The sequence below is a fragment of the Eretmochelys imbricata genome, chromosome 7, assembly GCF_965152235.1.
Source record: "Eretmochelys imbricata isolate rEreImb1 chromosome 7, rEreImb1.hap1, whole genome shotgun sequence".
Classification (NCBI taxonomy): domain Eukaryota; kingdom Metazoa; phylum Chordata; order Testudines; family Cheloniidae; genus Eretmochelys; species Eretmochelys imbricata.
This window is the reverse complement of record NC_135578.1, coordinates 4,078,346-4,096,490: the sequence shown is the minus strand read 5'-3', so window position 1 is coordinate 4,096,490 and position 18,145 is coordinate 4,078,346. Positions and strand designations below refer to the sequence as shown.

At 45.2% G+C, this 18,145-nt stretch overlaps 1 protein-coding gene across 3 annotated transcripts in view; it reads right to left on the bottom strand.

Annotated features, from left to right (window-relative positions):
• The window catches only part of PTPRG (protein tyrosine phosphatase receptor type G), a 621,190-nt gene extending 603,330 nt beyond the window's left edge, over positions 1-17,860 (bottom strand). For all 3 annotated transcript variants that reach the window (XM_077822059.1, XM_077822061.1, XM_077822060.1), the window contains exon 1: positions 17,667-17,860. In XM_077822059.1, the coding sequence (XP_077678185.1) occupies positions 17,667-17,751 (85 nt within the window). In that variant the 5' untranslated portion in view covers positions 17,752-17,860. The remainder of the gene's footprint in view (positions 1-17,666) is intronic.
• Positions 17,861-18,145: the final 285 nt, after the last annotated feature.

The window sequence follows — 18,145 nt, the reverse complement described above, 5'->3', positions numbered from 1 at the left end:
TGTGCACTCGAGTGTCTATAAGAATGTGGAGCAAGAGGGGTTTACACCTTTTGGAATTAGGCTATGAGAGAGACTATGGTGAGTGGGGGCCCCAAAATTTAATGCATGGTAATTCAATGTACATTCACAGAAGTGGGAGATTCGCAGGCCAAAACAGTCACCAAGGCCCAGATCCTCAAAGGGACTTTCAGTGCCTAATTCTGATTGATTTCAATGGAAGTTAGGCACCTTTACATACAATTTTAGAGGAGACTAGGATTACTTGTACATGACTCCCCAAGATCCAGAAAAAAATTAGCTGAAGATGAAAATTCAATTTAACATTTAAAACTAGTTAGTTTCAAAAAAGAAAAGTCGTATGGCTTGATAATATAAAATGTACACAGGCAGAAAGCATGCAGAACTGGGCCTTAACTAACTTTGCACACAGATGAACTGCTTGACCTGGAAAACATTACTGCTTTCATTTTACTATTATCTTGGATTCGCACAGGACAGGTATGACTAAAGTATGATCAACCCCCCTATTAGCTTAGATTCACAGGTGCAATGTGCATTGAGACTATTTGTATATTTTAGACACAGCTGGCCATCTGGCACCTACGTGTAAATTCCTATACGGTTCTAGGTAATTAGCTGAAAAGAAATGGTTTGCTGTTTTGATATGAGATCCGACCAGTTCACGCGCTACTCAAGTTGCCTTCAAAGCTGTATGAAATGAGCTTTTCATCAACACAAGCTAGTTATTAATTAGGTTTTGTAGCAACAGAACATTGCTTTCTTACAGTTTTAGGGGAACAAAAGCTCGCTGTGATGATCACAATCACCACCGCTGCCCTTCTCTGCCCTCCTCCCCCAATTCACAGCCTTCCTGAATCAGTACAGTAACTATGAGCAGAGGAAGAGATACAAAGAAGCTAAATGCAACAGAGTAGGTAGCTCACCTCCAAATACCCCTGAATGGGAAGGGTGTGTGTGTGTTTGTTTTGTTTTTAAAGCAAAATAGAAATTTACCCCTAGCCTGTTTGAGAAGTTTGGCATTCTTAATACGTTTCTAAGTGAGTGAAATAGAGAGGGTGACCAGATGTCCCAATTTTATAGGGACAGTCCCGATATTTGGGGCTTTTTCCTATATAGTCTCCTATTACCCCACACCCGCTATCCCAATTTTTCACACTTGCTGTCTGGTCACCCTAGAAATAGAGGTCCAAATCATGGCGACCCAAAGAAGCATAGTGGAGGAAATCCTAGCCCTACTGAAATCAACTGGGTTTGTCAGTAAATTCAGAGGGGCCTGAACTTCACCAGCTGTATTTTATTTAAAAATGTGATAGACGGGACAATTTAATGGTCTTTAAAGGTGTGCTAGTAACCGGACTTTTCTTTATCCACAGAGGAGGTATGAGAGTAACAGTAGTGTAAGCACACACACACAGTCCCACCAGCAGAAGTCTGAATCCTGTCTGGAAGGGCTGTCTTAAGTTGGAAAGAGCAGTTAAAGTCTTCATACCCAGTCAGCTCTTGCCCTCTGTTGAGATACAAAGATCGAGGGAGGACATTTGCTCGCCAGAAAGTGAACCACAACCACGGAGTTCAGAGATGAGACAATCATCAAGATCGTAACAATTTCCTCACTACCCTCTTGTGGAAAGAATTTGAAACCAAGACACACAGAGGACAGTTCCTGAACCCGCTTATCCAATCCCTTGAGCCATCAAGCCAGCCACATATTTGATTAATAAAGATTAATTATTATGAAGGCTTCAGAGAGTGCCATGTTAACTGGCTAACCTAGTGAGGAGGGCTTTAAACTAGGTTCGATGGGGGCAGGTGACCAAAGCCCACAGATAAGTCAAGAACATGGAGACCTGGAAGAAGGTTTGGAATTTGGTGGGGAGCATGGGCTGTTATAGCAGTGATAAAGGAGAGACAAGACAGAACTGGAGGAAGGGGAATCAAATCAGTATCTTAGAGGTCTGTATACTGATGCGAGAAGTATGGGGAATAAGCAGGAAGAACTTAAAATGCTAATAAGTAAACACAACTTTGACATAGTTGGCATCACAGAGACCTGGTGAGATAATAAGTATGACTGGAATATTGGTATAGAAGAATACAGCTTGCTCAGGAAGGACAGGTAGGGAAAAAGGGGAGGAGGTATTGCCTTATATATTAAATATGTACACACTTGGACTGAGGCTGAGATGGAAATAGGAGACAGACTTGTTGAAAGTCTCTGGGTAAGGATAAAAGGGATAAAAAAACAAGGGAGATGTCATGGTAGGAGTCTACTACAGACCACCTAACCAGGAAGAAGAGGTGAATGAGGCTTTTTTTAAACAACTAACAAAACCACCCAAAGCACAGGACTTGGTGGTGATGGGTGATTTCAACTACTCAGACAGCTGTGGGGAAAACAACACAGCAGGGCACAGACCATCCAATACATTCCAAGAATGTAGTGGAGACAATTTTTTATTTCAGAAGGTGGAGACAGCTACCAGGGGAGAGGCTGTTCTAGATTTGATTTTAACAAATAGGGAGGAACTGGTTGAGAATTTGAAAGTGGAAGCAGCTTGGGTGAAAGTAATCATGAAACGGTAGAGTTCACGATTCTAAGGAATGGTAGGAGGGAGAACAGCGAAATAAAGAGAATGGATTTCAAGAAGGCAGACTTTAACCAGGGACTTGGTAGGTAAGATCCCATGGGAAGTAAGTCTAAGGGGAAAAACAATTGAAGACAGTTGGCAGTTTTTCTAAGAGACATTATTAAGAGCAAAAGAGCAAACTATCCCACTGCGCAGGAAAGATAGGAAGTATGGCCAGAGACCTCCCTGCCTTAACCAGGAGATCTTCAATGATCTAAAAACTAAAAAAGAGTTCGACAAAAATTGAAAACTAGGTCACATTACAAAGGATAAATATGAACAAATAAGTACACAGGAACAAAATTAGAAAGGCCACGGCACAAAACGAAATCAAACTGGAAAAAATGGGTTTGTTTAGTCTGGAGAAGACTGAGAGGGGACATAACCATTTTCAAGTATATAAAAGATTGTTACAAGGAGGAAGGAGAAAAATTGTTCTTCTTAACTTCTGAGGATAGGACAAGAAGCAATGGGCTTAATTTGCAGCAAGGCCAGTTTAGACGGTATGTTAAGAAAAACTTCCTAAAGGTTCCTTAATACTCTTTCTGCACTGTATGACACCTCTGCAAGGTACAGACACCAGATACAAACCTGGGGATGATGACAGCATGGCTAACCTGTTTTGGTACTACATTAAAGCACACTTGGGAACTTCTAGTGCTCACCAGCAAAGTCCACATGGGCCAATTAGTGCCCAGCACATATGCGTGCTCTAGACATCACGCCCCAATGGTCCACGTAGACAACCCTCTCAATGGTTGTTTTCTACAGTTAATAGCCTGAAACCATTTAGTTCTGCTACTGAGGCTGTCGTGATTTGGGCCATAGCGGTTATAAGGGAGTAGGGATCAAAAGGCCCTCCGTCTTCAGCTGGCCAAGAGATCTCCCTCCTTTCCATGATACACCTCCTTGGAATGCTGACAGCATGGACCACATTAAGGCTTGCACCCAGTTTGCTGTACCTTGCAGAAGCTTCATGTGATGCAGAATATGGTTCTCTCTTGAGTAGGGCAGGATAGTAAGCATGTACAACATCTGTGCATAGTACTCAGCGTCTGACAGTTGAGCTTCAGGTGAAATGGAAAGTGCTGGGTACTCTTGGGATGTAACCCCTAGCAGTCATGGATTTTTTTCTTCCAGGAAGAAACTACTGACCACTGTGCATATTGTTTTCCTCAGGAAAAAAATTTTTTCCTTGCAGCATTCTTTCCAACATCTGATATTGGTCATGGTTGGGGAGGGGATCATTATTAGATGGGGCATTACTCTGATCTAAGTGAGCAGTTGCCAGACTTCTGCTCTGCCCTCCTGACACTTCACTGTTCATTCCAGAGATGATGCTTGTTGGAGCCTGAAGCAGGGTATCATCAGTGAGCTTTTTCCCTTTGAAGACACTTTGTTTCTGCTAGACCAGAGGTGGGCAAACTATGGCCCGTGGGCCATATCCAGCCCGTGGGACTGTCCTGCCCAGCTCCTGGCCCAGGAGGCTCACCCCCAGCCCCTCCCACACTGTTCCCCCTCCCACGCAGCTATGCTGCCGCACGGGCAGCAAGCTCCTACCGCTCTGAGCAGCATGGTAAGGGGGCGGTGACAGCACGCATGCGCGGCGGTGAAGATGTTGGGTAGGGGGCAGTCAGGAAGCAGGGAGCGGTTAGGGGCGGGGGGGTCCCAGGGGGCAGTTACAGGACAGGGAGTGGGGGGCGGTTGAATGGGGCAGAGGTTCTGCAGCGGTCAGGGAATGGTGGCAGGGAGGGGGTTAGATAGGGTGTGGGAGTCCCAAGTGGACCTGTCAGGGGGCAGGAGCGCGGATAGGTCTGGGCAGTCAGGGGACAGGAGGTGGGATCCCAAGGGGGGGTGCAGTTTGGGGTGGGGGGATTCCAGGAGGGGGGCAGTCAGGGAACAAGGAGCAGGGGGGGTAGATGGGTCGGGGGTTCTGAGGGGAAGAGTCACAGGCTGGGAAGTAGGAGGGGGTGAATAGGAGGTGGGGGCCAGGCTGCTTGGGGGGCACAGCCTTCCCTACACAGTCTTCCATACAGTTTCACACCCCATGTGGCCCTCGGGCCAAAATGTTTACCCACCCCAGTGCTAGACCCATGTCTGAGCAGGGTTGGCTGCTTCTGGAGCAATACGTAAAATTCCTCTCTCTGCTCGGACTTTTGAGAACATTGGATAGAAGCATCGTAACCTATCCAAACTTGCTCAGGTACGCCAGTGAGGGAAGCCTTGTAATGGAGTTGCTCATGCACAAGCATATCTGGTGGAGGGGGGGGGAGGCCTATAACTGGTGTCCTCTTAAAATGTGAGTCTTGTTCTACTGGAACCGGTTGACTTTTTTTTCCCCAATCCCTTTTTTGATGATACAAAAACATTCGTGAGAATTTGTTTTCATTGAACCGGTTTCATTTTTGTTGGGCAATAGATCTCTCGCCAGCGAGCGGAGTTTTCCCTTACCACACTAATTTTTTTTTTAATTGTCTTGTCATTTTTATCAATAAGAAATGTGAAATTTTTTAAATGAACCTCCCCCCCACAAGCTTTCCACTGTGCTCATCCAATGAGCAAAAAATCAAAAGGCTGACATGGAGGTAACCTACAATGACAAACGTAGGTGTCCAATAGGGTAGCTTATTCATGGCTTTTTAGTACTGCTCGCTTAAGAGAGCCTACTACATCACCTCCTCAGGATGCTAGTTTAAGGGCACCGCTTATCTGGAGAGAATGTGTTCACATTACTGAATTAGTACCTAAATATATGCTAAGCACTTCCAGCTCCCATTAACTTCAGTAGCACTGAGGAATGCACAGTATCCCTCAGGATCAGGCCATTAGAATGCAGTTAACACAGTTTTCAATGGAGTTACCTTATTAATTACTGCAGCTGCAATGTTGGCTCAGTCTTTCAAGTCCAATACCTGTTGTGTGGTGTACTGTCTCTCTTATTTACTAATCTTTGCTCAAATTACTCACAAGTAGAAACTCCACATTTAAAGGAGATGGTGGTGAGCAAAAGAATAGCTGAAGCCCCTGTGACATGGCATTTCTTTCTCAGGCTATTATACTATGGGTGCAGTTTTTCATGCCAGACGCATAGGGTTTATTTTCTGATAAGGACACTCACTAACTCTCCCTCTAAATGTACTGGTGTATTTAGTTTTGAGGGTGATGGTCTGTGTGGGCGGGTTTTTAATTCCAAAAACCATGCAGCACTTTGTTCCCCACATATCTGCTGAAGGGTCTCTAGAAATACTATCCTATGCTTCCTCAATCCATTTCCCACTTCGCTGGGTGCTGCAGAGCACAACCAAACCCATGGGTGCAGGGATAGGGCAATAGTGAAAAATATTCCCTTCCCCCAGTAGGCCTCACCATCTCTGCCAGCGAGAGGGTGTGTATCTACATACAAGACATGTAGCTTTCAAAGCGCTTAAGGACAAGATTAAGGCAAACTTATGTATTGATCCATACACAGTGTCATATTTTAACTACGGTCTAAGGTGGAGGTTGTCTGTGTTCTTGATTGCTTAAGAGTCCATCTACCTTATCACATCTTGTACTCATTTATAGTTGCTTCCATTTCTGGCATTGTCAGAGAGACAGCAGTGTTTCACCGTAAATTAAAATCAATAAGAAGCAATTTCATTTATTTTTAACTACTAGGAAGGCCTTTTTCAGTAAAAGGCTGTATGTTCAACTAAGTCACTTGGTTCAATCTAGCAAGCTAATTGCCAAACCCCATTAATTCTTACACACACACACATTTATTTTCCAGTGCTTCTACCATGTCAAATATGATTGACAAACATGTTTGCTTGTCAATGGGAAGTGAATGCAGTAAAGAATATTCTTTTCTTGGCACTTACAGATGATTTTAAAAAGGAAAATCAGGGAATAGTGTTCACGGAATATTGGCCCATGCATAGCTCGATATATGAATTATACCAGGGGTGCAAGCAATGCAAGTTTTCCCCACCCCTATGCTTGGACAACATTCTTCACGGACCACAGCCAGTGAAAAGAGGACAGTCTAGGGCTCCGTGTGCATTCAGTCCTTGGTTGCTCTGCTGAACTCTCAATCCACTTTATAGATAATATGGACCAGCTCCTCAAAGGTCTCTCCCAGCTCCCTAAAATGTCTCTCCTACCTCCCACTGATTTCAGGTACTTAAATACTTTGAAGGTCTGGTCGTATATGTCCACCTCACAAAATCCCATGTAAAAAAGTTGTCAATCACATCTTTTTCACAGGGTCACTGGATTGCTGGTGAGAACCAAGTGGCCTGGATCAAATTCAAATTGGTATTTAGACTGAAATCATCTTTATTTCCTGTCCATTGCCTGGTTTAGAGTCTGGCTAATAGGTGAAATCATAGAACTGGAAGGGACCTTGAGAGGTCAGCTAGTCCAGGCCCCTGCACTCATGGCAGGACTAAGTATTATCTAGACCATCCCTGACAGGTGTTTGGAGATTTTTTAAGAGCAGGTTGGACAATGATGAAGATTCCACAACCTCACTAGGCAATTTATTTTAGTGCTTAACCACCCTGACAGGAAGCTTTTCCTAATGTCCAGCCTAAACCTCCCTTGCTGCAATTTAAGCCCACTGCTTCGTGTCCTATCCTCAGAGGTTAAGAACAATAATTCTTCTTCTTCTTCCTCCTTATAACAACCTTTTATGTCTCCTCTCAGTCTTCTCTTTTTCAGACTACACAAACCCAATTTTTCCAATTTTCCCTCATAGGTCATGTTTTCTAGACCTTTAATCATTTTTGTTACTCTTCTCCAGACTTTCTCCAATTTGTCCAGATCTTTCCAGAAATGTGGTGCGCAGAACGGGACACAATACTCCAGCTGAGGCCTAATCAGTGCAGATAGAGTGGAAGAATTACTTCTGGGGTCTTGCTTACAACACTCCTGCTAATATATCCCAGAAGGAGGTTTGGTTTTTTTGCAACAGCGTTACACTGTTGACTCGTGTTTAGCGTGTGGTCCACTGTGATCCCCAGATCCCTTTCCATAGTACTCCTTCCTAGGCAGTCATTTCCCATTTTGTATGTGTGGAACTGATTGTTCCTTCCTAAATGGAGAACTTTGCATTTGTCCTTATTGAATTTCATCCTATTTACTTCAGAGCATTTCTCCAGTTTGTCCAGATCATTTTGAATTTTAATCCCATCCTCCAGAGCACTTGCAACCCCTCCCAGCTTGGTATCGTCCACAAACTTTACAAGTGTACTGTCTATGCCATCTAACTCCTTGACAAAGATATTGAATCAAACCAGACCCAGAACTGATCCCTGCAGGACCCCACTTAATATGCCCTTCCAGCATGACTGTGAACCACTGACAAATACTCCCCAGGAATGCTTTTCCAGCTTGTTATGCACCCACCTTATAGTAGCTCCATCTAGGTTGTATTTCCCTAGTTTGTTTATGAGAAGATCATGAGAGAGTCTGAAAAGCCTTACTAAAATCAAGATATATCACATCTACTGATTCCCCTGGTCCCCCACAAGGCTTGTTTCACTGTCAAAGAAACCTATCAAATTGGCTTGACACGATTTGTTCTTGACAAATCCATGCTGACTGTAACTGATCCCCTTATCTACACAAAGTTTTTAAAAGAAAAAGAAAGAAAAAGAGTTTAAGACTGTGTAACAATTGTCAATAGTGAATTGGAGATTTTGGAGATGTTAGAGGCACACAGTATGCCTTACAATGAGGAGGTAGCGTTACAATGAGAAGCAGCCAAATGAAGATGTTGCTCCACATTTCACTACACCCTATAAAACAAAAAGCCCCCAACAGTTAAAAGAAATTGTGCATATTTGATGCAACAAGACCAAGCCAGGCAGTTGGGCTCTGTTGACGGATCCTAGCTTTTTATGAAGACCCTAGATATTGGCAAACCAAAATAATGTAGATTTGATTTAAAAAAAACAAAAAAGACAAAGTTACTGTATTCTAATTTTATTGCAAGACATACATCATGGTTGCTGTTATGGTCTGACCAAATTATGATTCTTTATGAGAATCGCATTTAAGAACTCACTAAAATTAACAAAATCCCTAGTTTTAATGCGCAGCATTTTTCAAGACAACCCTTTCCATTCCCCACTATGAAGACAATCGGGCAGAATCTCAGCTGGTGTAATTTGTCATTGCTCCACTTGTTAAATGGAGCAATGACAACTGACATCAGCTGAGGATCAGTGCCTTGTTAAGATCACACATCTGCACCCATGGTTTCCAAAGATAACAATGACTTTATTCACAGTAAACACAAGAGGAACACTTTACTATGCATCAACAATGTAGTAAGAAAAAAAAAACAATTTCGGAAACTGCTGTCACTGAGCCCAAACAGTTAACACTTACTTAAATCGCTAAAAATTCAGGAAGGTGTTGCTTTGAAATACAAACAGTTATACAGAAGCCACAATCTGATGCAAAACCCTCGGGCACAGAAGAAAGGAAAAACAAACAACTAATTTTAGATCTTGAGTACTCATTAGTGATCCTCACCAATTAGAATATGATGCAACTGCTGTCAAACAGGCAAATTTTAGGTATATTTTAAAACAAGTGTTTGGAATATTTATGGCTAAAATTATTTTACTGTAAAAAGAATACTGAACGTAATTGGTGAGCAATATAGAGACTCTGACCGGTTGAACTAGTGCTCCGGCTCTCGCATTTCACTGGTTAAATGGATGCTGTGCTTGAAAAGTATTCCTGCACCATGAATCCCCAGTTTACAGGTTTTACTGTTATCCTTTCTAGTTTGCTTCTGTAGTAGATCCAGGATAAAATTTTCAAAAGCATCTAGAGTGACGTAGGAACCTTAATCCCACAGAAAGTCAGTGGGACTCAGGAGCTTTTGACATTTCTACCCCTAGTTTTTGAGGTCAATGTAGACCTGCACCTAAGTTTTCAAAAGCAAAAAGCAATTTTGGGTGCCTCAGTTTTCAGGTGGAGAAAACTTAAGGGGTCTGATCAGCAGAATATCAGAGCTCAGCATTTGCTTGGGGGGGGGGGAGGGGAATCAGCCTCCATTATGGAGTCTCGAGTTGGACCCCAAAAAATTGAGGCAAGCAACAACAAAAAAAAAGCCACTAGTCACTTTTGGAAAATCTTGGCCATCTGAGACCACTTCTTTCTGGTGTCTCTTTATTTTGGAACTCCCTATTAATGGTTACAATACCTCTTAGGATGTCGGAAGGGCCATTTTTAAGTCCAAGGAGCAGATGCTAGCAAGAGTCTCTCTCCAATCGTACAGGGCTGTGATTAGAACGCTGTGCAGAACAGAGCACACCAAGCAGCACCCTTTGGTGGCATGAAACGAGCGTCCTTGCTGAAGGCTCTGAGAACATTCACTGGGTCCAGTTCACCACTGCCTTGTACCATGCACAATCACTGCCCTGTACAAGGCATAATCACTAGCACCAAGCAAGTAACACACTGCGAAAAGCAGAACAGAAGAGTTTTACACAAACTTTGCAGTGGTACAGAAGACTACTCAATGTGAATCTGACCTCTTTTTTGGACAGTGGTTTGTGGGGAGGGGAGGTTCACGAGTTGTGCCTTCTTCAGTTTAAGTCCTTCTCCATTCTCAGTCTACTCTAATGCCTTTTTTTTTTTTAAATAGGTGGCACAGCCAGGGAACAGAAATGCCAGTTTTAAGGCTTGAGAATGATGAAGGGAAATAATCCAATACTTAAGCGCTTTTCTCTGAGCACACTCTGAAGCACTGTTTTGATTAAAACACTGGGGCATTTTATCAGTCCCTCTTTCCCTCCAAAAGGGGGGGGAAAAATCCTGTACTACTGTCCATTTTGGTGAGCAAGAGAGATCAGATAGCTTTCCTCTTTTTCCACTAGAATAAGCTGGCTGTCAGAAGAAGAGCTTTAAAAGCATTCCATGAAAAAGACAGGCATGCTTTTTAAATCAGAAAAAAAGCACCAACAGCTGCCACATGACCAAATAATGGCCAATATTTTGCTTCCAAATACCAGTGCAGCTCCTCCTGGCTTCAGGTTTCATTCATCTAGTATTCCTGAGCACAGAAAAGGATATTCAAAGCAGCTTTGTTAAGCTAAGTAGCCAAGTCTCAAAATCTAGATTTTCCTTACATAGGTTTCCATGCTATGAATGCAAAATCCCTCAAAGCAGCAGCTGGCAGAGAACGCATGTACTTGGGCATCACAGCAACATGTATGTACCGAAGAGCTGCAGCATCCGCTATGAAGTGAGATTTCACCTGACACTGCTGCTGGCAAGTGCATGCTGCAGCCAGGAGTTGGATAGAATTATCCAGCACTATCCCAATTACTTGATTCAGAATTCTAATACTCCAGTTCCCAAACATATCTAAATACTGTATGTACAATGACAGGACAAAACCACCCATTACCTGATTTTACTGTTCGATTCCCAATAAACTGTGGCTAATTTAAATTGCTGTAAGGTGAATCTGGTCAGTAAAAATAAATCCTATGCTCAGTGGAATGAAGAAGCCGTACATCATGGTAATATGTCTCCTCTCCCTTTCCCCACAGACATTCCTATTTACTCACTTCCTGCCATTCCCCTCATTCCCATAAGAAAAAAAAATATATATATATGGAAAAGAGATAAAGGAATAGCAGCAGCAGCCATCTCATCCCTCACCTTGATTACTCTGTTTGAATGCTCTTTCTCCCGCCTTCCACCTGTTAGCTTCTGGGGGGAAGGAAGAGAGAAGGGTCATTATTTAGACTGTAAGTTCATCAGGGAGGGATCTGTGTCTGCCTGTGTTTGTGCAGCATCACCCAGCCCAATCCGACCACAGTACAAAAACCCCTACCAGCTACCTCCATGCTTCCCCCCCCCCACACCCCACTCAAGGAATATCAACCTACAAATGAAGAAACTAGGGCTTCCAACCAGAACAGCTGGTCTTTAATTGACCTTACCAGGTGGGCAATGTAACAGGCTACCCTCATTAGTACAGAAATGCAGTCTGCGCAGGACCTACACAATAATTTATATTTTCCTCCTATCCTTGGCCTCCTAAACATTCCCAGAGAGATGCAGATGTCAATGTTAACTGAGAGTCACTCCACTTAAGTCAATGGAGTTACACCCGGGTCAGTGTTGTGTAAAAATACAGCCTGCAGATTTACTCAGACAAAAAGTGAACGGCAGTTCGCTGGAGTTAGAAATGTGGCCCCTACCTTTTAAGCCTGAGCACCTGAAGACGTGGATAGGTGCCTACTGGGATTTTAGGCACTTTTGGGAAAAAAAAAAATCCCACTAGGAGCCTAAATACCTTTAAAAAATGGCCCTAAGGGTTCAGGATTTGGCTCTGCAATAGCAGAATAAATTTGCTGAAATATTTAAAAGCACTGTATAATTAAGCCTTAAGAATGACTGCTTGCTGCCATGTGAGAGTATAAAGAATCACAATTCAGTTAGAGCACAACAGCCACTATGATGTATGTTTTGTAATAAAATTAAACGACAGTAACTTAAAGCAAACAGAAATTAGTCTCATTCTCTCATAATTCCTCATATTAAGGTTATATACTGGATAAAGTGCAATTTTATTACTATACCCGTAGGCTTCTGAGCACATCATGCCACATGTTCGGCTGGCTGCTAAAAAGCAGCCACCAAGAGATTAGCATTTCTTCCAAAGATAGTTGAGATTAATAGTTAGAAACTTTTTTTTAATTTAACCATAAAACTCAACATTTAAATTAGAGCCAACTTTAACAATGCTTTCTTTCCAAAAGCTACCAGCATGTTCGTCCTTAAACGCTGATCAGAACAGGGATAGGGTCTTCATCATACTTTCTATAATTGAATAGACAATGAAAACTATTCATGTTACATAATTTAAAAAGTATATAAGGAAAGAAACACACCCCAGGTGAAACCCTAGCCCTATTAAGAGGGTCATTGACTCGTTATCAGTCAATGAATCCAGGATTTCACCCCCACGCTGCTCACAGAAAGTGGACACTCCTAACAGAAGCCACATCATATTCCTGGACAGTTAGATTTCTTAGGAGATGATTGAGGAGCAGTGCTCCTCAATCTTTTCTAGGAGGATGGAATGGAGAGTAGGACTTCACAATTCAGCCAAGACCTACTTGTGCAACAGTAGATCTCAGTAAGACAATCAGAAGCTATTGTACACACTAGCTGATGATCATCAAGTCTCTATGCTAGTTTATGCAAATCCTTCATTAGTTCTGAGTAAAGGCTCCTCTTTTCCCAAAGCGTGATAGAAAGCTATTTGCACCAGTTTTCTATAACATTGAAGTGGACCTCTCAAGAGAAAGGTGGGCTGGGGAGAGAAAGCACACACACACACGATGCTACCTCACTTCTTCACCCTTAAAAAACAGAAGGCCCAGAATAGGGCCTGACCCCACAGAGTTGAGAACAATGGCTTTATAGAACCTATAAATCTGAGGCAAACAAAGTTGCGGTGTTTCTGATATCCAGATTCTAGTCTATCCTCTGAAAATGGATTACTCTCCGCCTCCCCCTTTGCATTGACTGAATTCCCCTTTCCCCAAATCACATTTGCTGTAGCTGTTAGTACACTCAGCTTCCAGCATCACTTAAAGATTTTACAAAGCTCTGTCCTGGCACTGTTAGCTGTGAATCAGTTCTATAAGCCTGCTAACGATATTAAAGCTCTTCCTTAGTTTTCTCTTCAGAAGCATACCAGCAAGCTCAGCTCCCAGTGCACAAAAAAAAAAAAAAAGAAGAGGGGAGTATTTGACATTCTTTATCAGCAAGGACTCCATTAGCCACTTCCTGGAACATAAAGCATATTTAAAAAGGCATTGAAAATAAGAGAATAATTAAAATGTAAGACATGGCATCTTCATAAAAGCCATAGGACTAAATAAAAAGTCTTGGAGAGCCCTCTCCTGTACATTCCATTTTATCTATGAAAGGGAAGTGCAGGAGCGCACACCTTGCTCTAGAAAATCTTGGATAAACAAGAACAGTCTTATTCAGCACCTTTAAAGATTTTGAAAGTGGCATTTGATTAGCTCAAAGGCACAAGCTCCTAGGAAACAGACAAACACAATACTAAAGACTTCTCCCCCCGTCCCCCCCAAAAAAAAACCAAAAGAAGTTTAGTCTTCATACTTGCTGAGCGAAGAACTAAAAGCCACCATCATCATGCCTTTTAAAAAAGTTGGAGGTGGATATATGTTAACCAATTTAGTTGACCTAACTAATTAGGTCATGTCGATTTTTTTTTTTTTTAAATCCACCTTTTTTTTTTTTTTAAAAACACATTTCTCGGAGGAAAACAGAAACGAGCTTATAGCTCCATAGATGCCAGGTACTATAACTAGTCATGAAATACATAACAGAACACAAACATTCCTTACCTCAGTGAAGCAGATTATTAAGGATGCTATTGTATTTTTAATATTTAGGCCTTTTCTTATTCATTGACACAATGAATTTAGCTGCATGAGCGAGCAGACCCCATAGCAACAGTTGTTTTTAATAAATTAAACTAAGATGAAAGTAACTATTGCAATTACCAGGGACAAGTTCACAGTTAAATGTACTATATGAGCACTGCAGGAAGATTCCAATAGATTTTCCTCATGGTTACTGATGGAGTAGAGAACAAGACACTTGTACAAAGATAAAAACCCATTACAATTCTGTTAGAGGACTGCTAAAGGTGAAAAGTGTTATTTTCTATATGACCTCATACTTTATTTTACAAAGTTAAATTGTCTTTGTTTCATATTGCTTCACTAATGAAAGTGATTGGGGAAGGAGAAGGGGAGACAGGAAGTAGTAATCTTATCTCTTGTTTAAAGACAGCTGGAAATAATGTTTGTCCTACATGAAATAAACATCTGCATTCCCTAAACTTCTTAACTTAGGTTTAAAAAAACAACAACTTCAAGTATATTTTGTTTCAGATACTGAATCGTTAATTTTTGGCAGGGATTCCCCACCACCAATTTTGACAAATTTGCCATTTGGTGTCATCAACACCGATGTCCTGTTTTAGTTCCCTGAGGAGCACACTGCAGCCTTCCTGCCTCTGGCACTTCTCATGTACCAGGTCACAGTAGAGAAGGCTACAGTGTCCTTATTTGTCTTAATGTCCTAACTTGCCCAACCCAGGAGTGTGATCACTGTTTGGAAGAAAACCTACAATAATGAAATCAGCGAAGCCTAACATGGTAGCGGTGTCAAGAACTACAACCACAAAAGCCTTAATAAGAAAATACTTTGTTTCCCAAGCAAAGCCTCCCGTTGAACAGCATCTGTAAGTATTGTATAGCTATTTCACAGTTACAAACATTGTTAAATCATTTAGCTATACACGGTACATGAACATGGATATGCAAACACAGAGCATATCTCTCCATCAACCTATAATGCAAATATCTAGTTTGAATTCCATGGATATAAATCCGTTATTCTTACAATATTGTCATATTGAACTGACAAAGCTTGTTTCCCTGAATTGTTCTTAGAGCCTGCTTTCTAGATATAATTACTGTATAATATACATCAGAACCAGAGAGAAAGGCCCCACTCTCAGGGCTGAAATAGAGAAGAAATCAATACAAAGAAGATAAATGTATTTTTCCTCAAGAGCTGCAGAATTTCAAACAGATGGAGGTTTTAACTCTCACTCTGGCTTATTTTATTTTTGCTTGAAATCATTTTATGGTCTGATAAGTTACTGGGGGTGATTGGGGTATACAGACCATTTGCTTGTGTCCTTGTGGACATTTTAAAAGAGAATTGAAAGTTACTAGAAAGCTTCCAGAAAATGATTTTACTCTTCTCATGTATCCTGTAAGTGGTCCACAATACAAATTGCATCAGAAGGTCACTGTCCCAGCTTTTCATCTTTAATAGCTATGAACACAGGCTTACATAAAAAAACACACTAACGAAATTAACAGAAAAGCAAGCAGCAAGGACCTTCAAAATATACAATTGGCTCACTTTTCTGGAATAAGAGATACTAAAGTATGTTTTTAATATATACCCACACTTAACCAAGTCCAAAAAGGTAACACTACTTCAATAAAACAATCACATCTGGCTGAAAACTGTGTAGCTACTAAAAACTAACTAGTAACACTAAGCAAAAGAAGGTTTAAAAAAAAAAAGTTCTGCTCTACATCTCCCACCCCCCCCCCCCCCCCAGCCTGTGCATTTGATAGCACTTTGTGCTCAGCCAATTTCACTACCTCCCTGCAACAAAGATTCTCCTCAGACAGGAATGGGGAAAAAGGAAAAAGCCGGAGATCTTTTTAAAGGAATGTACAGAGAAAGGTAGAGGTGTGTGTGTGACATTCTGGAGGGTGCTGGAAACTGGAGTCACATATGTACAGTTGACAATGCCCCTTTAAAACTGAAGGGTGAACAAATAAATTCGGGCAGAAATGGGTTTTGTAACTGTCTTGATCTCCCCAGCTGCGTTATTGTGTGGCTACTGAAAGCCAGCGGTTGTGCAGACAAGGGAACGTTATCATCACATCCATTCTAGCTGGAGAGAAACTCGGTAACTCACCAATGGGGCCACGTCCATCCCGGAGCGTGCGTATTTGGGGGGCTGTTGGGGGGGGGGGGGCGCAGCCTGTGACAGACAGAAGCTCAGGAGCGCCTCTGTGGGTGCATCTGCCTCACTGCAGCTTTGGGAAATGGAACAGCAGACTCCTCCAAAGCCGCTCTGACATTTTAACTTTCCCTAGCCATTACACGCACACACACAACACAACACAACACACAGCAAGCCGCCGCCTCCTCGCCGCCGCCTCCCGGAGGATTTGGCTGTTGACCTGGGCGCACCATGCTTGAGAAGCCGTGTTAAGGCAACCTTGGGGTGCGATCCAGCCCCGAGCCTGGCACGGGGGTGCCGGGAGCCCCCTGAGGATTGGGACGGTGGCCAGAGCCCCGCCGGGGCGAGGTCCCGCATCAGGCTCCGCCGCCTCCCTCCTTGCCCGGGGCGGAGGAACCGGAGCAGCAGCCGGGGTGCGGGCGCGCTCAGCTCGCCCCAGGCACGGGCGGGCTCCGACCTTTGTCCCCCTGCCCGCCGCCCCCAGACCATATCCCCGGCCCCCAAGGTCAAGGGGACGGCGGCGGACCGCAGCCAAGCGGGGGCGAGGGGCAGCCGAGGAGCGGCAGGACGCTACTAAGTTTGGGGGGGGCGGGAGAAGAGGATCGGGGTACGGGGGCACCTCAGCCCGCCTAGCGGGAGCCTTCCCCGGGCGCCCCCGGAGCCGGGGCGCCCGGTGCCGCGCAGCGCCCCGGGCTCCCCCCGCCGCCGGCTGCTGCCCGGCCCCGCTCGGGGCTCCGCCGCGGGAAGCGCTGCGCCAAAGCCCGGCCCGCCGGAGGCAGGGAGGGAGCGGGCGCCCCGGGGAGCCCATCCCTGGCCACGGGCGCGCCGCGGGGCCGGGGGCTGCAGAGGGGCCGGGGGCTCTCGCCGCCCCCTTCCCCGTTGCTGTGGGGCAGGCGGGTGCCGAGCGGGCAGAGCCCGGGAGGGGCGATGGCAGGCGGCTGCGGGCAGCCAGATGCGAGCCGGGATGGGGTGGTGGGGGGGGGGAGGCTCGGGCAGCCACGATCCCGCACCCGGCGGTCGGGGCCTCTCCCGCGGCCGGCCCCTTGTTCCCGGCGGGGGCACCAGGCGGCCGGGGAGAAGTTGGGCAGAGTACGGCTGGGAAGCCAGGGCTGAGAACCGTCCCCAGCCCCAGACAAAGCCCGCCCCGGAGCGTCGCAGGGCGAGGGCAGAGACCGGCTCCCCCCCCCCCGCCCCCTAAGCGTGGGTCTCGCACGCCCGTGGCCAGGGGTGCGCTGGTCGAACACCCCCCCGTTTCTCCGGTCCCCCGGGGAGAAGCAGCAGCCGCGCCGGGCCACGCACCCTCGGGAACCCCCCCCCCGGGCCAGGCGGCGCCGCAGAGCGCGCGAAGCGGGAGCCCGGGGTTCCCCCGCACCCCCCGCCCGCCCCCGGGCCGCGCCACTCACCGGGGAAGCACACCACATAGTGGAGCACGGCGCTGGCGATTTTCAAGAAGAAGATCCACCAACACGGTTGCAGTAGCCTCCGCATGTCCAAAGGCGCACATCGAAAGGGGGCGAGGGGCTGGAACTTGTTGCAAAGAAGTTGGCGCCGTGCCTTCCGCGGCCACCCACCCCCCGCCAAAAAACAAACAAACAAACCAAACAAAAAAAACACCCCCCCCCCACAGACACGCACCCCACCGCCCCGGCCGAGCGGGGCGCGGAGACCCCGGGGAACCCACGCCCGCCGCTGGGGGGCGGGGGCGGGGTAAGCCGGAGCGGGAAGCCCCGCACGCAGCGAGCGCCGGGCCCGGAGCGGCAGCGCCGAGGCCGGGGGGCAGCTCACGGGCGGGCGCGCAGAAGTTCAGTCCCCTTGCAGCCGCCGCCGCCGGAGGAGGAGGAGGAGCAGCGGGAGGAGGAGGAGGAGGAGAAGCGCCGCGGCT